General features: G+C 44.6%; 1 protein-coding gene and 1 long non-coding RNA gene across 4 annotated transcripts in view; one reads left to right on the top strand and one right to left on the bottom strand.

Annotated features, from left to right (window-relative positions):
* Positions 1-5,693: 5,693 nt before the first annotated feature.
* Positions 5,694-27,667, bottom strand: part of SLC13A4 (solute carrier family 13 member 4) — a 49,009-nt gene continuing 27,035 nt past the window's right edge. For 2 of the 3 annotated variants that reach the window (XM_003920969.4, XM_010342767.3), the window contains exons 7-16: positions 26,716-26,796; positions 24,401-24,585; positions 21,019-21,138; positions 19,832-19,933; positions 18,322-18,423; positions 17,511-17,608; positions 17,169-17,293; positions 11,664-11,825; positions 9,965-10,102; positions 5,694-7,572 (exon numbers count right to left, since the gene is read on the bottom strand). In XM_003920969.4, the coding sequence (XP_003921018.1) occupies positions 7,435-7,572; positions 9,965-10,102; positions 11,664-11,825; positions 17,169-17,293; positions 17,511-17,608; positions 18,322-18,423; positions 19,832-19,933; positions 21,019-21,138; positions 24,401-24,585; positions 26,716-26,796 (1,251 nt within the window). In that variant the 3' untranslated portion in view covers positions 5,694-7,434. Of the gene's footprint in view, positions 7,573-8,711; positions 9,873-9,964; positions 10,103-11,663; positions 11,826-17,168; positions 17,294-17,510; positions 17,609-18,321; positions 18,424-19,831; positions 19,934-21,018; positions 21,139-24,400; positions 24,586-26,715; positions 26,797-27,667 lie in introns of those variants that run through there. The other variant, XM_074379031.1, reaches the window with a different exon arrangement.
* Positions 21,067-27,667, top strand: part of LOC141580035 (uncharacterized) — a 72,351-nt gene continuing 65,750 nt past the window's right edge. The window contains exons 1-3 of the long non-coding RNA XR_012512022.1: positions 21,067-21,157; positions 26,360-26,548; positions 27,181-27,365. This is a non-coding gene — a long non-coding RNA (uncharacterized LOC141580035). The remainder of the gene's footprint in view (positions 21,158-26,359; positions 26,549-27,180; positions 27,366-27,667) is intronic.

Here is a 27,667-nt window from a genome sequence, read left to right as displayed (position 1 = left end):
ACCTCTTCCCGTATTCACTTTCCAACTTCACGGGAGGTCCTAAGACTGGAATTATGGTGCTAGATTAGTAAACATGACATTTAATGAGTAGTGTCTTCTTTATTGTTTGCAATTTTTACTACCTTTTGTCAAGAGAAAAACTGATGAGCTTTGTGTAGCTGGTCAGATACAAATAATAGTGACTTCACAGTTTAGCAGTTATATAATGAGTACTTGTTAAACATTTGATACTAAATTATGTAGCTACAAAGTAATTAAAATTAATATCTTAGAGCTAGTTTCTCGTGAATTATTCATTTATTTTGTACTGCTAGGCAGCTCCATAGTTGCTAATTTAACCAATAAATGAATTTACTATTCATTAAAAAACAATTCTGAGAATCCTGTCAGAAATTGGGGAATGAAAAAATACGCAAAATAATGGTCTTTGTCCCAGTAGAGTTCAGTCTGTTTAGTGTGCATGTTTTTCCTTAATGATGATCTGACTTTTTTCCTTCTCAAAAGGATCATACTTGGGATTACGGGTATATTTGATACTATATGATGGATAAGTGAAAAGTTATTAAAGGCAATTTTATACCTTTTCACATTAAAAAAGGTATTTATATTATTACTTTGTAGTGATTCTCTTAAGAAAAAATGTAGCCCAAATGTATAGTAAAATCAGCAGCTCAAGAATTTCTGCTTCTCATCATAATTGATGCTTTGTTTTTTCCTGCAATCAGAATTTCCCTGTATTTGTCAAATGTATAATCAGCTCTTATATTTTTTAAATTAAAAAAATTTTAAATAATCAATTTTTCCCATGGGACAAGATACAAAAGTAATTTCATATAAAGGACCTCTCCCACCCCTTTTCTCTGACTCCTGGCTCCTCTTTGGCAAGTGACTGTTACCACTTTGCCTTATTGAGAAAGAGTCTGTGCCTAAACAAGCACGTGAAACACAAATAGTAACTATACATAGAGGTCTGCTCCTTGCCTTTTTTTTTAAAATGGAGTTCATTCTATATTAGCATGTAAGTAGCAAGGAACCTCATTCTTTTTTTTGGCTGCATATGATTCTTTTGAATAGATATAACAATTGATTTAATCTGCTACTGGTGAATGATTAGGTGGTTCTTTTGCTGTTACAGTGATAACCTCAATCCTAATGTTATTAAACATACCGATTCTGGGTATAGCTATAAGATAAAATCCTGAAAGTATAATTTACACCAAATATAGATAAGTACCCATTTCACTAGGTGTTTTTTTTCAGAGGGCTTGTTGAGCAGCCTCACTAATAATGCCATTTTTGAAGACATGGCAGGTTCAGCATCAATAAACTGGAAGAATTATTTAAAGCATCTTTTTTTCAGACAGTGATGACACTGATTCTGTATGTGTTAAGGTGATTCTGCTCTGAAAACTTGAATCTCTCCTACATGGAAGTAAGTTTTATTTCTGTCAAGATTGTCCTTATATGAGACAGATTAGGATTAAATTATTGTTTGACTTTTCCCTAGCAGTGTGATCACAGGCAAGTGACTGTTCTTTTTTTTTTTTTTTAACTTTTTTTTTTGCTACAGATACAGGTCTCACTCTGTTGCCCAAGCTGGAGTGCGGTGGCACAGTCTCAGTTCACTGCAACCACTGCCTCCTGGATTCAAGTGATTCTTTTGCCACAGCCTCCCGGGTAGCTGGGATTACATGTGTTCACCACCACGCCTGGCTAATTTTTGTATTTTTAGTAGAGCCGAGGTTTCACTATGTTGGCCAAGCTGGTCTTGAACTCCTGGCCTCAAGTGATCTGCCCACTTCAGCCTCCTAAAGTGCTGGGATTATAGGCATGAGCTACTGTGCCTGGCTTTTTTAAACTTTTATTTTCGATTCATTTAATAGGTAAATTGTGTGTCACAGGGGTCTGTAGCTTATTCTTTCAGAAACATTTGCATTATTTGTAGATGTGGACGTAAATACCCATCTCATGGGGGGGTTTTCATGAGAAATAATTGAGATAATGTATGTAATGTTGCACAGTGCTTTGCAGGTTAATAAATAGTAGCTGTTAGTACAAACTTGTTGCTTTTTGGCTAGTTCTGCAGCCACTTTTGAATCAGCTTATGAACCACACAAAACATTTGTCATTCTGTGATCACTGTTTTTGATACTGATGAAAATTTACAGTATCCACCTGGATCATACCATCTGGCTCACAAGATGTGATCTGGAATTGTTAGCAGAATGAAGTAGAACCTCAAAGGATGAAGGTTACCTTGTGGGTATTAAAAATGCCAGAAGCTTAGAAAGCCGTTTCCAAAGAGGGATTCCTTGTTACCAACCATGATAGCATTACTATGGTGTGTATGGTCTCCCAGAGTGACTGTTTTGGGGTTGGAGGTCACTTAGCTGTTAGAAGGTTAGGTCCTTTTATATTATATCTTGTAAACAAGGCTCATTTGTACTTAGAGCTTCCCTTAGGGGTAACACTTAACCTTGCGGAGGGGATCATTTCTACCAGTGGGAGCCATCTAGCAGATCAGTTCTTAAGTTCAGCTTCACCATGTAAACGGCTGCACAGTACACACAGGCTGACTTCACATTCACCATTCAGATACCCTCTCCTAGTTTTATGTTCTTGGCAGCAGCGAAAAGGACCTCAAGCTCTCAGGCAAGATGATCTTCCCTGAGATACATGTTGGACAAACCCAGAACCATCATAGATTTGAGGGTGTAGTTGAAAATTCCTACTGTGAATGGGGTTTGTGGTACTGAAAGTTACCCCTTCCCTGTGATTTTTGTAGGAACCCTTGCCACACAGATCAGTGGAGTGGTGGGAAGAAGCACCACAAGACATGCCTTTTTTTTTTTTTTCTTTGAAAAATGTTTGAAAGCTCCTACTAATATGGTTAGGAAAACTCCCGTGACATTTGACCATAAAATGAGAGTTGCTCAAAATGCTGGTGTGGATTACTCTGACATGTGAAATACAAGACTTCAGGATCAATGCTGAAGACTTCAGGAAACTTAATAAATACATTGAACTTGAAAAGTTTATCCCTAAACTGTAATCCTCCCAAACAAAACAAAAAGCAAGAAAAAAAACCGTTTTAAAAATTGTGAAACAGGCTGAATTTTATAAATTGAAGTTAACCAAAATGACATCTTTAGACCTTTCTTCTGATTTGGTATTTTATGTTATTAAGCAGTTACCTGATTCTGATTTAAAGGAGTAATTTTATTATTTCTCTTTTTCTACTCATTTACTCAATGAGTTTGTGTGACTATAGACAAAAGTAGGCTGTGTGGTTTTTCTGGTTGTCTATACATGTTGGCTCATAGAGCATGTGTACACATGTGTAATGTTTTCATTTCCACTAAGCTGTTTGCTCCCTGAATACTATGCTAGTGTTTGTTTTTCTGCTGAGGTCTCCCACGTTTTTACTGCCTTTTCTGAGTTACTCCTCCTGTAGGAACGTTATATACTATACTGGAGCAAATGAGCCTTTTCTTAAACTTTCAGTCTTGGGTTTTGCATGTAGCATTTCCATTCCATGCAGATGAATGAGTTCTTTTTCCTCTATTGACTATGAGGGCCTGGCCTTGCCGAAAGGAAGAGGGTGGTGAAGGGAAAATATTTAGAGATCTTGCCTGGTCTTAATAGGGAGTTTATGACACTTAGATTTTCAAGTGTATAGTTTATACCTCTCCCAAATCTGATTGCAGTGTATTCAGTCAAGTATTGAAGACCTAACATGTGGCATGTTTTGGAAGGCACAGGGAAAGAAAAATGAACTGAGAACAGTGAGACCTTGTGGAAATTCCCAGGGTGGGATGTTGCAAACCATGAGTCCTGGACCTGCCTGAATCACAGCCTCGGTGGGAGGATCTTATGAAAGGTACAGTGCAGCTGCATCATCTTACACAGTTGTACAGGACTGGGACCGAAAAAGGTGCAGCTACATGAACAGTACATGCAATATGTTCAGTGTTCATTCAGTGAGGACAGCCCTACGGAGCTACCTGTATACTCAGATGGTCTCGGTTTCCTTTTTGAATTTCTTTTTTTTTTTTGAGATGGAGTTTCGCTCTTGTTACCCAGGCTGGAGTGCAATGGCGTGATCTTGGCTCACCACAACCTCCGCCTCCTGGGCTCAGGCAATTCTCCTGCCTCAGCCTCCTGAGTAGCTGGGATTACAGGCACGCGCCACCATGCCCAGCTAATTTTTTGTATTTTTAGTAGAGATGGGGTTTCACCACCAGGATGGTCTTGATCTCTTGACCTTGTGATCCACCCGTCTCGGCCTCCCAAAGTGCTGGGATTACAGGCGTGAGCCACCGCACCCGGCTCCTTTTTGAATTTCTTGGTATACTGAGAGTGATTCTAGTGTTTAGAGACTTTTTTCAAACACAGCAGTCCCCAAATACGAAGCCAGCTACCTCATTTGTTGTATAGCTGAACAGACGGATTTGTTCTGATGTTGGAAGGAAAACTAGCTGTTTTTTATTTATTGAAAGTTGGTACATGAGTCTTTTGGAATGTGTAAATGCTAATGTGAAAGATTACATACCATATACTTTATGTCGATTTAATGGAATTTCAAAGGCAACTTTGACTAAGCAAATTTGATAGAGAATTGACTTAAGAGTAAGATGCAACTAAGTGACTTTGGCTCACACTTTCATATCCATAAAATATTAGAAGATAAAATCAAATTATAACATATTTGCAAGAGACAAATGACTATTAAGGAGGGCTAGACGTTATCCAACAATGGAGTGATTTAGATGACAAGGAGTCATTAATCATATCTGCCATTTCCTGTCACTGGAGTGGGCAGCCTTGCCTGGCTTGAATCTCTAGGTCTGTGAAAGAACAGTGCTGTGCTTGAGAGCAGTTAGCAGACCAGACTGAAATAAACGCTTTCTAAATTAGCTAGTTGAATGCATTCACTACTCAGAGCACCTGGCAGCAGTTGCTGCTGGGAAGTTGGCACAGCTTTCTCTTCAGGAGTGAGTCAGGTTCTCACATAGTTGAATACTGGCCAGTAATTCCAAGTCCATTTAATTCTAAGTCAACTTTTCTTTCTCTCATAGACTCCCAGATTCTTACTGATTATCTACACCTTTGTCCTATTGTCTGCCTTGGGGGCAAAGGATCTGAGTTCTGTAATGGGAAATAAATGTGATGTTTGGCTGCTCTGATAATAGGAGTAACACCCTGACTCTTTTGAAAATTTAAAGCAAAATGACTTTAGAGATGTTGACTGGATCAAATCAGCTGTTGGACAAATAATTTTGGTGTAAGCTAATTCACAAGGCAGAAAGCACGAATGTTCCCATTAACCCTGGTCAGTTAACATTCTGTGGTTGGAGCAGATGCATGTGGTGGTTTCTTTTGCTCCAAAAGAAACTTTACAACTCATGGATGCTTGATCAACTAAGGGAGTGATTTTATAGATAAATTATTGTGAGAAAACTACCTGTGCTGTCAGTAGTAACTTGAAATCACTTAAAACAGTACAGTAATTGTAGAGGACTCCCTTTCCCATAAAGCATATTTAACAAGCAACTGATGGTAGAAATTAAAAAATACGTAATGCCAACAAACTAGAGGGATTGAGAGGTATAGCCAGACATGTAGCAAGGTATCTATCCTGGAGAAATGGCATGGTCTTCAGGAAGAGAAAGAAGCCTTGATTTCCAGACAGATTTTTCTCATGGGACACATTTATTGAGCACTTAACAGCCATTGTAGAAGTTGCTGGGGGATTTCAAGAGACATAGACATCTCTTCTCCCTCAAGGAGCTCATGTAGGGACTTGTAGGAAGTGACAGATGTGTTTGGACCTTTGGCTACTACCTGGTACTTTGTTTTCTCAGGAACAAACACTTAAATCCAGAAGCAACTGGGCTCGGTGCCTCACACACTTTGGGAGGCCAAGGCGGGAAGATCACAAGATCAGGAGTCCGAGACCAGCCTGGCCAACATGATGAAACCCCGTCTCTACTAAAGATACAAAAAATTAGCTGGGCATGGTGGCGTGTGCCTGTAATTCCAGCTACTCAGGTGGCTGAGGCAAGAGAATCACTCAAACCCAGGAGGCGGAGGTTGCAGTGAGCCAAGATCATGCCATTGCACTCCAGCCTGGGTGACAGGGCAAGACTTCGTGTCAAAAAAAACACAAAAAACATAAATCCAGAAGTAAGCTAGTCTAATATAATAATAGTGCTATGGTCTTAATTATAGTTTTGGTCTCTTATGAGACAGGAAATTTCCCTCCATCCCAAAACTTAACCAAGGCAATGGTATTTGCAGTTAGTGACAGGTGGAGAGAGAGATGCTAATCTCAATGTATCTTCTTTCTTGACTTCCCTTTCCTTTGACAAATAGAACACTGGCCTCTTTCTGAAAGGGAACACCAGATATATCTTTATGGGAATATGGTGCTAAGGTAAAGGGGAGCCATTGAAGACAGATGCTTAAAAGGGAATCAAAGTAGTGATGAAACAGTACTGATTGCCATGAAGAAGACCTACTAAGAACGCTTTCTTGTGGAGAGAACAGAGAGAATGGAGAGAACTTAGCATAGAAGACTTAAGACAAAGGAGCTCACAGCTGGGCGCAGTAGCGCACACCTGTAATCCCAGTACTTTGGGAGGCCGAGGTGGGTGGATCACCTGAGGGCAGGAGTTTAAGACCAGCCTGGCCAACATGGTGAAACCTCGTCTCTACTAAAAATACAAGAAGCTAGCCAGGCATGGTGGCAGGTGCCTCTAATTCCAGCTACTCAGGGGGCTGAGACAGGAGAACTGCTTGAACCTGGGAAGTAGAGGCTGCAGTGAGCCGAGATGGTGCCACTGAACTCCAGCCTGGTCAACAGAGCGAGACTCTGTCTTCAAAAAAAAGAGAAAGGAGCTGACATTAGGTTTCAAGTTCTGGGTGAGGTTTTCCCCCAAAAGAGATGCCACTGGTTTCACTCTGCCTTGGTAGGATGACTTGAGTATCTTTCCACTCCTAAGAAGGCATTTAGAATAACATAAAACCTAGTAGGTTTGCAAGGCTTAACCTCTGAAGGGCAACTAAGACAGGCTTTTTTTTCCTGTCTTATAACGAATTGATTACAAAGACTGGATACAACTTTAGGTTTTCTTTGTCTTCTTTTTTTAACTTAATTTTTATTTTTTTTTCTGTGAGCCTATGGCTTATATTTAGGTTTTCTTGAGCTGTGGTGCTGAGGGTGGGAAGACACTAACAGCTAAGCCTGTATTGTGGTTGTTGGAGGATTCCTGCAGTTCACTTGAGGTGGCAGAATCTTCTGGTGGAGGGATGTCCTCCCACGTGGGTCTGGGGTTGTGTGCTCCTAGTGGTTCTGGTGGTTTTCTTTGCCTGTGGTCCAGATTCTGCTGGGTACTGGCGATTTCTGTGGTTGGGCCAGTTTGTGCACTTGCGTTAGGCTTGATCAGTGATGTTACTGACCCTCGCCCATGCTGGGTAACTATCCAGGTGGAAGAGGCTAACTCCCCAGGTGTTGATGGCCACCATTACTATCACCAGTCCAATGACGTTGACTCCCAGGCCAGCTTTCACCTACAGGACACAAACCAGCACACCCTAATCACTCTGACCAGCAGCAGCACAGATACCCAAGTCCCTCTTCTGAGCCCACAGCCTATGCCTTGTGGCCTAGATTGGTTCCCAGTCGCTGTCTGGGGTGCTCTAGCATTGCATTGTAGGGTGCACAGGACCGTGGAAGGACTGGAAAGGGATTGGGGCTGGGAAGGGACAATTAGAGTCATCTTTACTTTATGCTTACAGCACTCTCACTAGGCTTCAAGTGGAAGTATGTTAGTTACTTGGAACACCCACCTGTGGAACGTGAAGAGGTATTTCTGCAGCTCACTGATAGGGCAATGTGTTAAACAAAACTAACGAGATCTCTTTAAAGCAGGAACTTCCAGAGCCCCTATGCACTAATCTAGGGAACTTGTAGGAGGTGCTATATTACACGAAGCTTTTGCCACTGTTACCTTTTTTTTAAATTCTTCTTAAGGTTATACCTCAACACTTACCTTTTTAAAGGAACAGCTTGTGGAAATAGTGTACCTTGAGTTCACCTGGGGAAACAGTTCAGCTGACTCTGCTCAGCTTTTCCTCAGGAAGGGGACACAGGCATGCTAGCTGGAGTGGGGCCTTTGCTTCTTTCCTCTGAGGGAATTGCACCTCAGTGACTGACTCTTTTCACTTCTGCCATGACATTGACACTCACAGGCTGAAGTGGGGGATGCAAGGGATGACGGGCTGGCAGAGCCAGATGGAAAAATGTGTACTGTAAGGATAGCGGGCATCCTTCCAGGGAGTAACCAGGCATATAGCATGTAGCCAAAACAAGACACTAACTGGCATTAAGTTGGGAAAATTGCAAGGGGAAAATGGGAAATTGTTTCAAGCAAATGGCTAGACGTGTTCTCTCTCTCCTGCCTCTGGTTGGGGCACTGTACTGAATAATCCTGGCCCCCTGGGCCTTTTGGCATGGAGAACAGCCCATGTTTCCCCAAGGGTGAGAGAGGGCAGGTTCTAGCAGAGCTAAATTAGGGGGTGTTAGAGTTAAAAGGGACCCCTTGGACCATCTGGCTGGAACCTCATCATCTAGCAGAGGAGGAAATTGAAATCAAGGTAGTACCCAAGCTGGGAATAGAACCCAAGACTGGTTCACTTCTTGTGACCTGGTACCTTTGAAAATTACTGTCTCTGATCATTTGATTCCAGTGTAGAAAGCTAGGGGTCAGTGGTGGGGGCACACAGCTGAGGAAGTGGGAGACAGGAGAGAGCTGGGGTAGAGCTCAGTGTGAGCAGACTGAGGGTTACACAGTAAGATGGAAGGGGAGAGGGATGACTGGGACACCCCCTTCCGGGAATTATCACAGATGACTTAGATGAGCACTTTGAACAATCAAAGGGACCTGAATAGGCTGGGTATGGTGGCTCACACCTGTAATCCCAGCACTTTGGGAGGCCGAGGCAGGCAGATCACTTGAAGCCAGGAGTTCAAGACCAGCCTGGCCAACCTGGTGAAACCCCGTCTCTACTAAAAATACAAAAATTAGCTGGACGTGGTGGTGCACACCTGTAGTCTAAGTTACTCTGGAGGCTGAGGGATGAGAATCATGAGAATCACTTGAACCTGGGAGGCAGAGGTTGCAGTGAGCTAAGATTGCGCCACTGGACTGCAGCCTGGGTGAGAGTGAGATTTGCTTCTTCACAGGGCTACTGAGAACAAGTTTGGCTCCCAGGAAAAAAAAATGGTCAGACTATCAGGAATTTGTATCAGCATTTTGTATCCATCGTTTCCCCAACCCCCTCAGCTCTAGATACTAAGTATAGCAGTGGGTGAATAGGTTGAGGAGCAGAAGGTCGATAGGCCCAACACTAGTCGGTAGCAAAATATCTGAAAGCCATTTTTTGTGATCCCTGCTGAAAATGAATGGTGGATGCTTCATTTTCTATTGTTGCTTCAGGGGTTTCTTGTCCGGGGGGTGAGTTGAGCAGAAGAATCCTGTTTTCTCAAAGTACCTTTCACCCTAGGTTCATACGCTTTCTCATTCTCATCTTCTGTGAATAAACCAGTAGCTTTCTGAATAAATGTCTCCACTGGCCTAATGAAGAAAATAAAGGCAAAACTTGTCTGCGCAGGCTCATGCCTTCTGGAACTGGGCCACGGCCTGTGTCTATTCCAGCTTTCTCTACTTAGGTACCCACTTCCTTCCAGGTAGGGGTTGAGGAGAGCACATTCTTGCTATTCTTGGTGCTTATGGACCAACCGAAAACCTTTTCATAGGTGCCATTCTTGGTACCACACTGGGTTTGGTGTTGACAGTCCGGGGACATTGCTACAAAATAAGGTTTGGAAGAAGGCTGCGTAATTGGTCATCTCTGTCCTCATGGCATCTGGGCCTGGCAGGGAGAGGTCACCCCAACTCACCATATCTTTGATCTGGCAGTGCCCATAGCTGAAGACGATGGCATTAGGGGGATTGCCCACAGGCAGCATCACTGCAAAGGAGATGCACATGGTGACTGGGATCAGGGTGTAGAGGGGGTTAATGTGCAGCGTTTCAGACTGGAAGAGAGAATTCACAGAAACATTAACGAGATTAGGCTTGCATTTCCTGTGCTTAACATCTCGAGCTTGCCTTAATGATGGCTTGGTGCTGGCCAACCTTAGCAGGACACTGTGGAGGGGTGATTAGGTCCCTGCCCTCTGGGGCATGTAGTGCCCTTGGGAACCTGAATAGGCTGATGCTGCTCACTTGCTCCACGTGGAAATATGGCTTTGAGTTACTTCTAGAAGGGATGTTTGATTTTTTGGTGTTATTCTAAGGAAGTGGTTCCTAAACTTTGTTCTTTAGCTGAAATTTCCTTTCCTCAAACCCCAATCTCATGAATAAGTGGCTTTGACTGAAGTGGATCCCTCAGTCTTAGGATATGGAACTAAGGGGTTTTTTTCCCCCCTAGGGAAGATAATTGCTTTATATGGGAATCGAATCATGGTCCTGATCTCAATGTTGCTAAGATTTTTTTGTTTTTTGTTTTTTTTTCTCTGAGACATAGTTTCACTCTTGTCCATGCTGCAGTACAATGGCACAATCTTGGCTCATTGCAACCTCTGCCTCCTGGGTTCAAGTGATTCTCCTGCCTCAGCCTCCCAAGTAGCTGGGATTACAGGCGTGTGCAACCACGCCCAACTAATTTTTGTATTTTTAGTAGAGATGGGGTTTTGCTATGTTGGCCAGGCCGGTCTCAAACTTCTGACCTCATGATCTGCCTGCCTTGGCCTCCCCAAAGTGCTGGGATTATAGGCGTGTAGCCACCACGCCCAGCCAATGTTGTCCAAGCTTTGACTGTACTCTCTTGCTCACCCAAGCAAGATGACAGAAGGGAGAAGCTGGGGTCATCTGAGCAGTAAGCAAAGAGTGGGGCTGGGGTTAGAAACAGCAGTAGAAGACCATGTTGCTGGGGTGGGGAGGGGCCTTAGTTTCCTGTATTCTGCCTCCCAGAATGGGACAGATGCAGCATTGGGTCAGATGCATCACCTTCCAGGCTGCTTGGCCAGGGTAAGATCTGGCCATTTCCCCCCTCCCCTATTCCATTCACAACAAATCGGTCTGAGTCTGTGGACTGAAGCTGACCTTGCTGCCAATCCTCAGAAGTCCCTGGAGGACAGTGAAACTCAGTGGAGGTGGTGGTGATCATCTGAGTTGTGATCTCAGTCTCTGCAGCTCTGCATGTTTTACCTCGATTTTCTGTGGCTACCTTTTTGGCCCTACTTAGGTTTTATCTCAGGAGAGAAAAGTTGATAACAATCGTGGGGAATTGAAATGATAAGGTTTGAGGATTATTTTGTACATTCTTTGGTTTTCACTAAGGGCTGCCCCTAAAACTAATCCTACTCTTTTGGAAAAGGATTTCTAGAACTCATGCTATGATTTATTAATGTATCTTTTACTAGTTGCTATTTGAAAAACTGCATTTTTCAAAATAGGAATTGAACACCATTCAGTGAAGACTGTGAGCAGGGACCAGAGGAGAGGGTACAGCCACGGCAGCTGTCCTGAGCCCGGCCTGCCACTCCAGGCCCCTGGGACAGCCTGTCTGGATATCCGGAGCCCTGCACTACTCACCAGGCTGCACAGGATGGGCAGGAAGATGGTGATGGTTGCTGGGTTGCTTACAAACTCGGTGACAATGGACACGAGGATGCATGCCAGCAGGGTGACAGCCCACGGTGGGAGGCTGCTCAGGGACAACATCTGGTTCCCAATCCACGTAGAGAGGCCAGAGCTCTGTAGGAAGAGGTGTTGCAGTAAGAAGAAAGGAGGACAGGCACATCCCAGGTAGAATTCTTAGACTTCGGAAGGTCAGGGATGTTGGAAGGCTGGACCACCAGGGATCCTCTGATCTTTAGTCTTGACTGGAGCCAGAGATGTTCCTGATGTTTATGATTCAATCATTTTTGTAGCTCAGGAATTTCTTTTTTTTTTATGATTGCACAACATTTGGTCTTTGGGTTTCATCATGCGGCGTGGAGAGCCACTCACCATAATTGCCATGATCCTTCTTAGGACTTTGCCATGACAGCTTGTCAGAGGTTGGAGATCTTTGCTTCTCAACTTTAGCCCCTCAACTTCAATCTCATTACTCTTTCTCTACCTCTGACATCCTTAACCTGTGCATTGATTCAACAATGCCCTTCACAGAGTGCCAAGTATGGCCCTTTATTCTGCTTTTGAAATCAGTTTATTTTGTTACCTAAAAAAGGGGAAAATGTATCAACATCTGTGGATCATAGTATTTCCTGTGTTTTTAGGGAGATGAACAGGCAGGACTGAGCACTGAAGGTTTTACATGAGTAATAAAGTAGAGAGGGATAAAAGTCTATTTCCACTTATTGGAGAAGGTGCCTCCTAAGTGCCATTGAGGCTGGTCATTCAGCCCCAACCTGTTTTAGGTTCAAATCCCATCATGGCTGACATTAGTTCTACTATCTGCCAGGATTTCTTTTTTTTCTTTTTCAGATGAGGGTCTTGCTCTATTGTCCAGGGTCCAGGCTGACTGCAGTGGCAAGATCACAGCTCACTGCCGTCTCAGCCTCCCAGGTTCAAGCAATCCTACCTCAGCTTTTCAAGTAGCTGGGACCACAGGCACATGCCACCACACCCTGCTGTTTTTATTTGTAGAGACAGGGTCTTGGCATGTTGTCCAGGCTGGTCTCAAACTCCTGGGCTCAACTGATTCGCCCACGTTGGCCTCCCAGAGGGCTGGGATTACAGGGATGAGCCACTGCACTTGGCCTGCCAGTGCTTTTTGAAGACACAGATACGAAGGCATGTTGACCATCCTGATTATTTTTCACTAGGAACAGTTAAACACATCCACTTAAATAAATGAGCATTCCGGCCAGGCCCGGTGGCTCACGCCTGTAATCCCAGCACTTTGGGAGGCTGAGGTGGGTGGATCACTTAAGGTCAGGAGTTCAAGGCCAACCTGGCCAATATGGTGAAACCCAGTCTCTACTAAAAATACAAAAATTAGCCAGATGTGATGGCACACGCCTATAATCCCAGCTACTCAGGAGGCTGAGGCAAGAGAATCACTTGAACCCGGGAGACAGAGGTTTCAGTGAGCCAAGATCGTGCCATTGTACTCCAGCCTGGGTGACAGAGTGAGACTCTGTCTCAAAAAAATAAAAAATAAAAAAATGAATATTCCCACTTGGAATGATTAATTTGGTTGGAAGATGTTCACCTGCCGACAGGGAGCGCTACCTCCCTCTCCTAAAAAATGAAGGGTACCATTGAGTTTTGTATTACTAAGTCCAGATTGCCACATGCATCCTGCCTCCCTTCCTCTCTCTCTCCTATGGTGACAGGCTCTGCCCCTTTCCCCATGGTACCCTAGAAACCGCGAATGCAATGAAGATATGGAGAGCAGGGGCAGAAATCAAGGCGAGACATTTATGATTCCTCAAGCTCTCAGGCCTGCTATGCATGTTTTACTATGAAAGACCGCCTTTCCTACATTGTCAGCATGCTACCTTTTCTCATCTCTTCCAAATGCATCAAAAGCTCATTTCATGTCTACAGTACCCTGGCCACCTCCTGGCGAGCTCATAGACAGCTGAGGACCAAAGGCCTTCAGAATTCTCTCTGTTGTAGCCACTTCACCTGGTAGAACTTTGCTTCCTTTTTTTCTCTCAACTGACTGGGAGCTTACAAACCCAATATGTGCAGCCTGCGTCAATTAATGCTTGTTTCAGAGCCTCAAGGCCTCCAGGAACTCTTTTATTGTTCCCTATAGTAACACATGAAACCTTGCTCATTGGACAGCAGCAGGGGAGGAAGAAGAGTTAGTTGAGTGAAAATGGTCCATTTTGTAAAGAAATAGAGATTTACTTAACATGTTATCCAGATAATACTGGTAAGTAAAGTGAAGTGATTTTTTTTTTTCTTTTAGACAGAGTTGCGCTCTGTTGCCGAGACTTTGGCTGGAGTGCAGCAGTACCATCTCGGCTCACTGCAACCTCCACCTCCTGCGTTCAAATGATTCTCATGCCTCAGCCTCCCCAGTACCTGGGATTACAGGCATGCACCACCATCCCCGGCCAAATTTTTTTTTTTTTTTTTTTTTTTTTTAAGATGGAGTCTCACTCTGTCGCCCAGGCTGGAGTGCAGTGGTGTGATCTTGGCTCACTGCGACCTCTGCCTCCCACGTTCCAGCAATTCTCCTGCCTTAACCTCCTGAATAGTTGGGATTACAGGTATGCGCCACCACGCCCAGGTAATTGTTGTATTTTTAGTAAAGATGATGTTTCATCACATTGGCCAGGCTGGTTTCAAACTCCTGACCTCAGGTGATCCACCACCTCAGCCTCCCAAGGTGCTGGGATTACAGGCGTGAGCCACCATGCCCAGCCCCCGGCTAAATTTTTTGTATTTTTAGTAGAGATGGTGTTTCACCATGTTGGCCGGCTGGCCTCAAACTCCTGGCCTCGTGTGATCCTCCCATCTCAGCCTCCTAAAGTGCTGGGATTATAAGCATAAGCCACCACACCCAGCCTAGTAAAGTGAAATAATTTAATGTAGTTACTTTTCCAGCAGAACTATTTTATACTGTAATTCGAAATAAATTAGACTGCAAAGTTAAAAAATAAAAAAACACAACCAGAGGAAGTCTTAATTTTTTAAACTCTTGGTGTGAAAATACTTTATATTAGATTTTCTTCACTAATGTCAAGACTGAAATTATTTCAAACTCAGTAGGAATTACATACATGCTACCTCAATTATTATTAAAATTAGTAGTCAGGTTTTACAGAAATAACTGTACCATCTCTAATATGTGCACAATTTTTTTGTGTGTGTGGCAGGGGATAGGGTCTTCCTCTGTCACCCAGGCTGGTGTGCAGTGGTGGGATCTTGGCTCACTGCAGCTTTGAACTCCTCTCACCTCAGCCTCCTGAGTAGCTGGGACTACAGGTGTGCACCACTATACTGAGCTAAATTTTGTTTTTGTAGAGAGAGGGTCTTACTATGTTGCCCAGGCTAATCTCAAACTCCTGGACTCAAGCAGTCCTCCAGCCCTGGCCTCCCAAAGTGCTGGGATTACGGGCATGAGCCACTGTGCCCAGCCCAATTTTGTTTAAAAAAAAAAAAAAATCTTGCCAGAGGCCAAAACTAACAACTGAAATACATGAGAGATAAATATAAATATCCTGAACTTGGAATTAGAAATATTGATAGCATATATTTAGAATGGGTTGAAGGTCTAGTAATGACTAACAATTAAAAGAATGAAGGGTTCTAATTGACTGCAGTTTTAATATAAATGTTGACATGAGTGCCAAGGATGCTTTATAAAAGCTTCCATAAAAATGCAGGGTGGTGCTTGAATCAGAGATGAGAGATGGGGCTTGGGTAATGTAACTGCTCCACTTGGCAGTAGACTGACCACCCCGTGGACCATGTTTGAATAAGGCCAGGTGTAGTGAGTCCTGAGGAAAGAGACTAGATGGTATGGGTCACTACTTCTTGATTTTTTAATGTTAATAATTATTAGCTAGGAGAGGGTCCCAGAGAACAGAGCTAGAGCTAACAGTAGACAGACCACATGTAGAAGACCTGAGTTGAAAATGAGGAACAGCTATTCTTTGTTCCCTGAATAGGGAGTACTTTGTCACTGGAAGTGTCCAAGCCAGAGGTACCATAGGGGCAAATCTCACTGTGGGTAAGAGATAGGACTCATTGTTTTCTAAGGCTCTCCTTAGTCTAGTATTTTGTGATCTTATTAATAATGCAGATAGTATTTTTGGCCATCAAAAGTAAACCAAGCTGGGCACGGTGGCTTGTGTCTGTAATCCCAGCACTTTGGGAGGCCAAGGTGGGCAGATCACTTGAGGCCAGGAGTTCGAGACCAGCCTGGCCATCATGGTAAAATGCCATCTCTACTAAAAATACAAAAATTAAGTTGGGTGTGGTGGCGCGTGCCTGTGATCCCAGCTACTCAAGAGTCTGTGGCACAAGAATTGCTTGAACCCGGGAAGCAGAGGTTGCAGTGAGCCAAGATGGCACCATTGCGCTCCAGCCTAGGTGATAGAGTGAGACTGTGTCTCAAAAAAAAAAAAAAGAACCAAGTTTGGCATGGGTTAATGCTTGTAGACAAGGTGGAGGGAGAAATAGTCTGAACCTTAACCTAATTCATTCTTAGGACTGTTTTCTATTTCAGGGAGGGCTAACACTTTAGGAAATTCAACCATGGCCCCACATCCCCACCTTACTTAAAAGATCCCATCCCTAGGCCAGGTGTGGTGGTTCATGCCTGTAATCCCAGCACTTTGGGAGGCCGAGGCGGGCAGATCACGAAGTCAAGAGACTGATACCATCCTGGCCAACATGGCGAAACTTTGTTTCTACTAAAAATACAAAAATTAACTGGGTCTGTTGAGTGCACCTCTAGTCCCAGCTTCTCAGGAAGCTGGGGCAGGATAATCGCTTGAACCCAGGAGGTGAAGGCTGCAGTGAGCCAAGACTGCACCACTGCACTCCAAGCCTGGTGACAGAGTGAGACTTGGTCTCAAAAAAAAAAAAAAAAAAAAAAAAATCTCATCCCAAATTTTCCCAATCAGAAAATCCAGAAGCATTTACATTTACATCAGCTTTGGCCTAGATTTTCCAAGGGGGCTCAGCCTATGTGTTGTGGACAGACAGTTCACCATGTATCACTTGGAGCATCTCTAGTCTGTTACAGAGGTCTTCTATTACCACTCCTATTACCTGTGTCATCATCTCCTGTTACCATCTCCTATTGCTACTGTCAAATCCCAGAAGAAGATGGCTACAAACTCCAATAAACCTTTTGCTTGCAGCAGCATGGGCCCTGCAGCTGAGGTATCATTGCCCATGTCTCATGACTGTGTGGCACAGCTGATTGTTTCTCTGTTCCTAGTAGCGCTAACTGAGAAGCTTAGGGCAGGAGAGGACATCCATCCTGCTCTATTGCATCCCTTCCCAGGGACTGGGTGAATATTTACTTCTCAGCTCCTCGAGTCTTCTCTCCCATGGCCATAATGACTCATTAGGTAAAGATGCTCGAAAAGTATTTGACCCATAAGAACAGAATTCAAGAGTTACCTTGCTACCAGACGCCAGAGCATAGCCTCCCCCCACCAGAATGACAATCTCCCAGGGCATGGTCTTCTGGAAGTCCTTCCACGTGATGATGGGCTCAGTCCCCAGTGAGCGCTCCCGGTCCTCTCCTGGATTAGAGAGATGTAAAACCAGATGAGCCCCGATGGGCATGATTTGTGGAGACAGGAGCCTAATTGGTGAGGTGGATGATTTGGGATGCTGCTCTGCTATTTGTATGGGTGGGAATCTGAAGGACCTTGGTAAATCTCTTTGGGAGTATTATTCTGATTTGGGTATTCTTCAGCTAGAGCCACCCCCAACTTCTTCCCTTGAGCCTTCTCTCACCATCATTCTTTTTCCCAAAGCAGGGCTTCTTTGCTGGAATGAGGAAGAGGAGGAAGCCAAGGAAGACAGAGACTGTGGCATCAGTGCGGTAGCCTTTCCTAGTAAAGAGACAAGCATAGCTGAGGAGAAGGTTCAGGAATTCTCCGGAGTAACACGATGTCTCGGGGCAGTCTGTCTGAACACAGCGCCTCTTTTTAGGACTTAGTCTAGAGGTGACATTAACCTTAGTTCTTGCCAGTTGCTGCCACGCTATCGACAGTGGATTTAACGGGCAATGGTGAACGTCTGGAGGCAGGGCCTGGCTAGAGTAGATGTCTTAGTGTGAACTTGTGAGTCCGTTAATTGGGGCAAGTCCTAGAAGGAGTGATCAGGAGTGGAGTTGGTTAGATAAAGGAGAACAGAAAAGGATGAGACCTCCTTCCTATGAAGGCCACACCTCCATGTGCCTTTCTTCTCAAGTGAGAAGTTGGTCTCTTCTTTGCAGTTGGTACTTTATAGATGTTTTCTCCTTTAACTCTCATAACAACCTATGAACAAGCTTCCAGGAGCTTATGGAGTGAGACTAAGGGTAGCACTGGATCCCAACCTCAGGCCGGGACTCCGAAGACTGTGTTTTTCCTTCCTGATTTGACACTGCAGCCCCCCCCACCCCACCCCCACCGCCCACCACAGTTAAAAAGAGTGGATTCCCCAGGGAATGAAATCTTCCTGGCTTCATATCTGCCCCTAAGAGTCTATGAAGGGACACCACTAGTTCTTGCCCGAAGAATTACGGTGAGGGGGTTCTTAAGGAGGAAATGATATCGCTTACTTTTCAAAGAAAGAATCCCAGCCAGGGACAAAGCCAGGCTCCCGGGTAAACCACAGCACAGTCATCAGGATGAAGAAAAATCCAGTCACCATTTCAGGGTAGCTGTAAAATAAAACAGAAAGATCCACTCAGGAACTGAGAAATTTCTTCTAGCTTTTTCACTTTGCTTCTGGAAGCTTTTGTATTTAGAGTTGGAGTTTCAATACCCAAGACATAAAACACACTCACTGCCTAACCGCTATGAGTGGCTGACAGTGAGAGGAGAAGAAGACTGAGTGGTCCCAGAAAACATGACATTAAACATGTTCCCTGGAGAAACTTCAGTGGGAAGGGCAAGAGAGCACAGCACTGTACATTTCTAAAATAATTTCAAATACAGCCTACCAGGAGAATGCAGTGACATAGGCACCCCCAAATACTCTGCTGGTGGGAGTAGGAATTGCTACATTTTTGAGGCCATCTGATGATATACATCAGAAGCTTTAAAGTTGAGTCATTCCCATCATCTAACCAGGAATGCATACTGAGACATTCATTACCTATTACAAAATGGAAGCATCCTTTATAGCCAATGATATTTTGTGACACTCAGTATATTTTTGCTACAACTGTATGTTAAAATGAGATGCATCCTGATAAACCTGTTTCCACAGCAGAGTTAAGGACATGGGCACGTGCTATACCCATGTGTTCACACGTTTTCAGCAGTGAAACCCAAGGTATACGATGGCTTCAATATGGACTGAATTTTACCAAAAATACATAGAGCTTTGCACAAAAAAGCATGGAAAGAAGTCTTCACATTTGTTAACATGGGGTGCTAAGAATCCAGTCAGTTTTAATTTTTTTTCTTATACTGTCTTGTATTTTTGAAATGTTCTACAATGAACGTGTATTCCTTTTATAACTTAAAGCTTTAAACGAGATGGTGTCTACCTGGATTGTTTTATGCAAAGTTGTGCCAATTGCCATAAAATGACAAATAGCACTAAAGAGGAAGCTGGGTCCCTCCCTCTGGAAAATCTGATAGCAGCGGCTGAGGGTTGGTTAGTGATTTCTGGACCCTGTGTCTCCAAGGCTGTCTTTGATACTGCCTTAAGCCCTAAATATAGCACAGAGTCTCCCCTCTCTTTGGGAGTGACAACTGGACCACTTTGGTGGCGCATCTGAGCAATGAGAGCAGGCCTGGCTTTGGGAGGAATTCACTTGTTCCAAGAGGATGGCTCTGTAGTCTTTCCCTTCTTCTGCCTCCGTCTGCCCCACGGTCAGCACTCCACCCTATCCCACAGCTATACCGTGGACTCTGAATAGAGCAACGGGGAAGGGTGGCCACCTGAAATCTGGGCCAGCTTGGCTCTGGCATTAAATAGCATCTTCTAAATGCCTGATTCATAGTTGTGGAAAATTCTCCCAGCATCAGGGACTGTCAAGAACAAGGCTGGTTCTGTGTTCACTTTACCTGCTGTGTTTCTGCTGGAGGAGGAGAGGAGGGGGAATGGCTGATGTTTACCTAATGTCTCCCAGCTTTTCATACTCTTCTTGGATCCTCTTCTCTGACATCTGTTCCCTTTTGGTCTTTTTCTTCTTGCTCAGAGAGCAGGTCTCTTTAAAACTGAGAAGGGAGAATGAGCAAATGATGAAAGAAAACACACTTCCGAGGCCCAAAGATGAAACATGAAGCAAACACTAAACTATTTGCCTGCTGTGGTCACTTTTCTCCTCTTTCACACGCCCTATACCTCTATCCCCCACCTATTCATGCGGCTTTTATTTGCCACATTATCTGGCCTCTCATCAACCTTCTCCCCTAGCCTGTTGGGAATATCCAGCTAGGTCTGTCTCTAGTATATTACCAGATGTGAAGTGATGTCTCAGGGACTAGTGCAGGTGTATTTGTGTGGGGTTGTTTCTACCTACTGTCTTTTACATAAGTGAAAAATTAGTGTAATGTGGTATATGTGTCTAGATGTATAAACTAACACTTTTACTCCATTATGTGTCTAGATGTGTAACTTTTTTTTACTCCAGATAAGCTTTGTCTCTAGACAAACATACAAATATCTGTGTATATGGAACACAGTGTTTTTGTTTTATATCGGCAATACTGGAGTTAAGAAGTATATAGCCATCATTGGTTTGACAACAGTCTGAGTAAAAAGAAAAGTCAGAGGACAAGTCTTGACCAAGGGGAGCATTGGGTTATAGGGACTAATAGCAAAACGTTATGTTATCTTCCCTTATGTGTTTGAAACTGATCAAAGTTGGAGTAGACTGACTTGTTATTTTGAGGCATATGAGCATATTTTATTCAGGCTACTAAGTATAAATCACCCATGCCTGTAAAGTTAAACCTAATGCAAATTTTACTTGGAGCCATATTTTTTTATTTCATCTTTCTTGGAGTAATTGGAAGTACTCTATATGCCTTGAGAGCAATAAAATGTCGCTAAATGCTCTCCATGTCAGACTTGGTATAAGTTGGACAGGCTCTCTAACCATTTAGTTGGAATTGAGAACATTTCACTGCAGAACTGAGAGTGAAGTGCAGAGTTCACAAATGTTTTGAATGTCTGGAAGAGACAGTGCCTGACTCTCAGTCCCGTCCGCTGCATTCTCCTCAGGCATCCTCTGTGGTTATTTGACCTTTGGATCGACAGGAGGTCCTCAGTGCGTTGCTGGAAGGGCCCTGAGACTCACTTGCAGCCCAGGAACAGCCAGTGCATCCAGAACCAGCTGACCACCAGCATGATGAGGGATATGGGGAAACTGAAGAGGAACCAGGTGCCGAAGTTCACCACCTCTGCGGCTGGATACTGGCTGGAGGGTAAAGAACCAGGTCAGCAGTTACAAAAGGGAGGGTTTCCGTATGGTATTTTGGGGGTAATATGCCAAATGCTCCCTAAAAAACATACAGCTGGGCTAGATGGGGAGATAGATAATGATATGGTAAAACACTAGTTGACAGTTGCAATTGTACAGAGCCCAGACAAGAATCATGAAGTTAGCTAAAATAAAGCCATCCAAACAACTAAAATGCATATCACTAAATTCGTATCACTAAAGTGTATATACTTCACACTCAAGAGAATGACTCAGGACCCTCAGGACCTATTTGCCCTTAAAGATTCTGCTAAGTTTATTCATCTGGTTTTCAAGACAGCAGGAAATGGAGCAGCTTGGTGTACTTTGTTTCTAAAAATCACCGAAGAAATTTAAGTGTTGATTGGGGAGCACAACTCTGGAGAATTTGGAGCTCTGGCGCCCAGTGAAGTTTTTAGATAATAACGGTGCCCATAAAAGAAGCAGAACTTGGAATCTCCAAATCTTTATCAACATCCACTGGTCTTGGGTAGAGGAGATTTGCATGGGGAACTGCTCACTCATCTGCAGGCAGAGCTGTGGCCCCCAGCCCAGGTGTTTCCTGTCGAGCCTGGATAGACCAAACGTGAGCCATGGCTTTGCCTAGACAAGGCTCAGGCCAAATGACCTGTGTTGGATTTTCCTTGGGTCTCTGTTTTGGGGGCTGGGCATAAAACTCTTCAAGGTGTGAGACATCCCTTTGTCAATGACCCCTTCTCCCAAATCTTTAATTTTCTTCTCATCTGGACCGTCCCTACCCATCTTGAAGATGGGAGACATTTAAATGCTGGTAGGGATGGTCCAAATGAGAGGAAGGAGACCCTGCCTTACTTTCCTTTTGCTTATTTTTATTTCTGAGATGGAGTCTCACTCTGTTGTCCAGGCTGGAGTGCAGTGGCACGATCTTGGCTCACTGCAACCTCTGCCTCCTGGGTTCAAGCGATTCTCCTGCCTCAGCCTCCCAAGTAGCTGGGATCACAGGCACCCGCCACCATGCCCGGCTAATATTTGTATTTTTAGTAGAGATGGGGTTTTGCCTTGTTGGCCAGGATGGTTTCAAACTCCCGACCTCAGGTTGTCTGCCTGCCTTGGCCTCCCATAGTGCTGGGTTTACAGGTGTGAGCCACAGTGCGTGAGCCACAGTGCCCGGCCCCTACCTCCCTTTTATCATCATCCCACTTCTCACCTTCCCTTCACAGTCAGAGCTCCATTTTCTCACCTCCATCTTAGTCCTCAGCTCACCAGAATCTGGCTGCTTCTCCCACAAACTGACCGAGGCCCTCTCGCCTACATCACCAGTAACCTCCGTGTCACACATCTAATGGATATGTTGTTGTCCTCCTCACTTTGGCTCATCATTCATTGATATTAGATATCGTAGGCACTTCCTTTTTCTGGAAACACTTTCCTCCCTTGGGTAGAGTGACACCAGATTTCCCTGGATTTCCCCTTTGCTATCTGATACTGTTTCCTTCTGTGCATTAAATATGTGAGCTTAATATTTATGTCCTCTGTTCTCCTTACTCTGTTATTCTAAGTAATCTCCTCCACCCTCGTAGCTTCCCTTACCAGGAGACAAAATGAATATGTGGCCCCTTTACTTAAAGGTTATTATGAATATCCAAGTAGGGACAGTGGAGCATTAAACCAAGTCTGATGCCTGTCTGGGCATGGTGGCCCCGTGTTCCTGTGCAGGCTGCACGCCCGTGACCCCAGCCCTGCAGGCTGCTCACTCCAAATCTATGCCTTCAGCCTAAACATGAATATTTCTCTTGAGATTCACAGGTCTGTTTTCAGCTGGACATCTCAGCCTCTATGCCAGTCTTTCCAAGACCCCATTCCTCCTCTTCTCTCTCTGATCCTTCACCTGCAGAGGGCAACAGCCTGAGAGGCAGACGCAGCCTTTCCCTCTCTCAGGCCCCAACTAACCCATCAAGTGACCTCTGAGCTTCTCTTAAACCTGACCGTTCCTCCTCCCCACTGCGCTGTCAGCCAAGCCGCGGGCTGCCCTGGACCACTGCACAGCAGTGTCCTGAACCGCCTTCCTGCTGTCTGCTTTCTCCTTTCCAATCTGTTCTCCTTTTTTTTTTTTCATCCAGAATGAGTTTTCAAAACTGTAAATCTGATCACCTCACTCCCTGCTTAAAATTCTTTAAAAGCATCTCAGAGCCTTTCAGATGTGGTCCAAGTTCCTCAGTGGGTCTTGCCAAGCCCTGGAGAGCTGCCCGTCCAGCTCCCTGGCCTCCTCTTACCCTCTGTGCACTGCTGTCCTGCCTCGGAGCCCTCCTACGCACTGTTTTCTTTGTCTGGATAATCTTCCTTCATCTATTTTACTCTCATCCTTCAGGTTTCCACGTGGTCGCCTCTTTGGGGAGGCATTTCCTCTCTGCAGATGAGCGAGCTCCCCAAGCAGGGCTCTCCCTGCGGAGTCCTGGACTTCTCCAGTCTCAATTAGCTATAATGACTTGATTTTTCCTGTTGTTTTTTTTTTTTTCTTTTAAAAATTTTTTTATATTTATTTTTTGAGATAGAGTCTCACTGTCACCCAGGCTGGAGTGCAGTGGTGCAATTTTGGCTCACTGCAACCTCCACCTCCTGGATTCAAGCAATTCTCCTGCCTCAGCCTCCTGATTAGTTGGGATTACAGGTGCTCTCCACCAAGCCTGGCTAATTTTTGTATTTTTAGTAGAGATGGGGTTTCACCATGTATCCAGGCTGGTCTCGAACTCCTGACCTCAACTGATCCACCCGCCTTGGCCTTCCAGAGTGCTGGGATTACAGGCCACTGCACAGGGACTTTTTTTTTGTTTTTTAAAAAATAGAGACATCATCTTGCTCTATCACCCAAGCTAGAGTGCAGTGGCGGGATCATGGCTCACTGTAACCTCAAATTCCTGGGCTCCGTGATTCTCCTGCCTCAACCTCCTGAGTAGCTGGGACTACAGGTGCGTGTCACCATGCTTGGCTAATTTTTTAATGTTTTCTAGAGACAGGATCTCACTATATTGCCCAGGCTGTTCTCGAACTCCTGGGCTCAAGCAATTCTCCTGCTTTGGCTGCCCCAAGTGCTGGTATTACACGCCACTGTGCCTAGCCAGTTTTTCCCTCTTTCTACAGAAACTCTTCTGGTCTCATTTTCTACCATATCTCTAGCACCTAGTCCAGTTCTTGACACACAGCGGTGGAGAGTAAATGTTTGTTGACCGAGTGAATCACTTACTTATTGAAGTGTTCCAGGAAGATGAGGCTGGTGGAGGTGCCGATGATGGTGGTCAGCCCGCCAATGGTAGCGGAGTAGGAGATGCTCAGGGAAAGGCATTTGCAGATCATTTGGTCATGGCGGGACCCGTACTTTCCGTTCAGCTTCTGCTTCCTGGGGCTGGGGGTCAGGACTTGTGGCTTTTCCTACCAAAGGAAAATCAGCCAATCTCTCCAACTCAGCTCGGGCTGTCTGGCCAAAGCATGAGAGGCAGGAGGCACTGTGGTACAATGGAAAGGTTTTGAGCTTGGGTGTCAGAAAGACAAATCCCAGCTTCTACCATTTATCAACTTGGGCATGCGTCTGAGCTACAGTTTCTTCTTCTGTAAAATGGAGGAAACCACATTTTCTCTGCCAAATTGTTGTGAAGAGTAAATGAAAGTAATAGATGCAAAGTGCTTAGAACACTTCCTGGCATTTAATGAATAGTAGGCTGTTACTATTTTTATTAATGTTACTTTGACAGCATGATTTTTAAATTTGAACTCCAGTAAAACTGGTGTCCCTCACATTGTGTTTGAGTCGCAGACATTATTCCTGTAGCGTTAGAATGACAGGATTTGGCCTTCCCCTCAGGCCCTTTCTAATCCTGCCAAGACCCATCAAGCTACCTCTGAATATCTCTCAAATCTGACCATTAAAGTCCATCAAGCCCTGATGGAGAGGCGACTAAACAATCCACCTGGATTATGTAAAACCCTCGTCTTCATTGGGAAGAGGGTTGAAGTGTGATTCTTTCCTCCCTCTCTGACTTTTCCTCTTAACCTTTTTCTTCTCCCTTGCATACAAACTGCAGCTTAGCTGTGGTCTTCTCTGGCCCTGCTTAGTCCAGATGACAGGCTTTCATATCGGAGAGGTTGCTGAACTCTGGTCTCAAGCATTTCCTGAAGAAGCAAGTCCCTCCCGTTCCCTTCACACTTGGCCACCCTCACTGATTCTTCATGAGACGAGGAAAGTCCTGGTGCAAATGTCAGCAAGTCAGGTCATGAAACAACCAATGGGGAAGAGGCCACCTTGCGGTATTTCCCAAAGCCTTTTTCCACTGCCATGTCTTCCTAAGGGGGGCTGGAGTATGGCTGGACCCTTCCAGATCTCTAATAAAAGATCCACTGATTATCAAAGCTGGAACAGACCTCAAAAATTCTTTGGTCCAGTGGTTTTCCACAATCCTTTCTTCCAGTGAAATTTTACATAGAATAGTATTGTAAGTGTAGCAATCGGATACATCTGGGTTTTTTTGGTTTGTTTTTTGTTTTTCCTGAGACAGGGTTTCACTCTGTTGACCAGGCTAGAGTGCAGTGGTGCCATCACAGCTCACTGCAGCCCTGACCTCCTGGGCTCAAGTGATCCTCCCACCTCAGCCTCCTGAGTAGCTGGGACTACAGGCATGCACCACCATGCTAGCGAATTTTTAAAACTTTTTAGTAGAGACAGGGTCTGGCCATGTTTCCCAGGCTGCTCTTGAATTCCTGAGCTCAAGTGATCCTCCTGCCTTGGCCTCCCAAAGTGCTGAGATTACATGTGTGAGACACCACGCCTGGCTAGCATACATCCAATTTTGTAATTGGAAGGATACTGAGGGGTTAATTGCATGTGGTCCAGGAGACTTGGATTTGAATCAGAATGCTCCCCTACCTAGTTCCTTGGCCTTGGGTTATGATTTCATCTCTGCCTTGTTTGCAAACATGGAGCTCAAAATCACCACCTCATTGAGTCAAGACCAGAGAAAAAATGCTGAGTGCAGTGATTGGTACATAATAAGCATTTAATAAATGGTGGCAGTTATTTATGATGATGGATATTAAACAAGTGAGACTATTTTGATGAACACAGACATTTGAAATCAAGGGTCGTAAGTGACAGTTGATGTTTTACATAAGCCTTAACAGTAATTCATTTGACTTCTGCATTTTGTTTCAGTGGAATCATGCCAGGAAGACCATTATTCGTTCAGTTGCCTTACAATCTTAGGATACTCAAATAAAATATTTGCAGTGTCCCTGAAGCACCTTTGAAGACGGGTTTGAGGACCTCTGATCTACATCAACCCCCAGCTTTTCTAGTTGAAGACACAGGAGCTCAGGCATTGGACTGCCTTGCTGCAGCCAAGTGAGTTTGATGTATCATCTCCCTGGTGCACACAGGTCAGACATGTATGGGTCGTGAGTGCCTGGTGACAGCTCACTAGCCTGACTCTCTTACGACCTCAAGACCCTTGGAAAGCAGCTCACAGCATTGTATGTAGGAAACAGGGCCAGAAGAGGCCGTTCTATTACCTGGGATGGGCGTTGCTTCTTGTCCTGGTGTTGGTTTGTGGCTTTGATGGGGTTGGTGATCGAGGGCACACCATTCAGGTTCTGTTGGAACAAAAGCCAGCTCACTGTTAGGAAGAGGGAGTGGTGAGCCAGGTGCCTTGAGAAGGACCACCTAGTCATCCCAGGGCCACCCCATGCCTCAGCACTGTGGGAAGAGAGGCCAGAAGCCAGGGGGAGCATGCAGGGCAGAGCACCTCAGCCAGGCCTGCCTCGCGGCACAGCTTCCCGCCCATCCTGGCGTCAAGCTCTCCACTTGAAGAGGCTTCGAAACTAGCCAGAACATAGCTGTCTCTTAGAGGAGAACCAGCCTTTCAGGACTTTATTAGCTAATGAAGAACCCTTTATTAATAAGATGAAAAAAAAAAAGAAAATGAAAACAAACCCCATCATAACCAAGTTCACAGTTTTTTGTTTGTTTGTTTTTAGAGACAGGGTCTCACTATGTTGTCCAGGCTGGGCTCAAATTCCTGGGCCACAGCAATCCTCCTGCCTCAGCCTCCTCAGTAGCTGGAATTATATGTGCACACCATTGTGCCCTGCCGAAGACCACCATTTTATTGGCCTTTTACACCTCTCATGAAAAGATGTAAAACCAGACTTGGGGGAGTGAGGTAAGTTCGAGTAGCTGTATGTAGGTAAACTCTGCTTTCCCCTATAAATGTGTCTTTTTTATTTTATTTTTTGAGATGGAGGTCTTGCTCCGTTGCCCAGGCTGGAGTGCAGTGGCATGATTTGGGCTCACTGCAACTTCTGCCTCCCGGGTTCAAGTGATTCTCCTACCTCAGCCTCCTGAGTAGCTGGGATTACAGGTGCATGCCCCCACTCCTGGCTCATTTTTATATTTTTAGTAGAGGTGGGGTTTCACCATGTTAGCCAGGCTGGTCTTGAACTCCTGACCTCAAGTGATCCTCTC

Source organism: Saimiri boliviensis, chromosome 10 (genome assembly GCF_048565385.1).
Source record: "Saimiri boliviensis isolate mSaiBol1 chromosome 10, mSaiBol1.pri, whole genome shotgun sequence".
In the NCBI taxonomy this organism is placed as follows: domain Eukaryota; kingdom Metazoa; phylum Chordata; class Mammalia; order Primates; family Cebidae; genus Saimiri; species Saimiri boliviensis.
The sequence above is the reverse complement of the archived record's forward strand: the minus strand, read 5'-3'. Positions and strand labels throughout refer to the sequence as shown.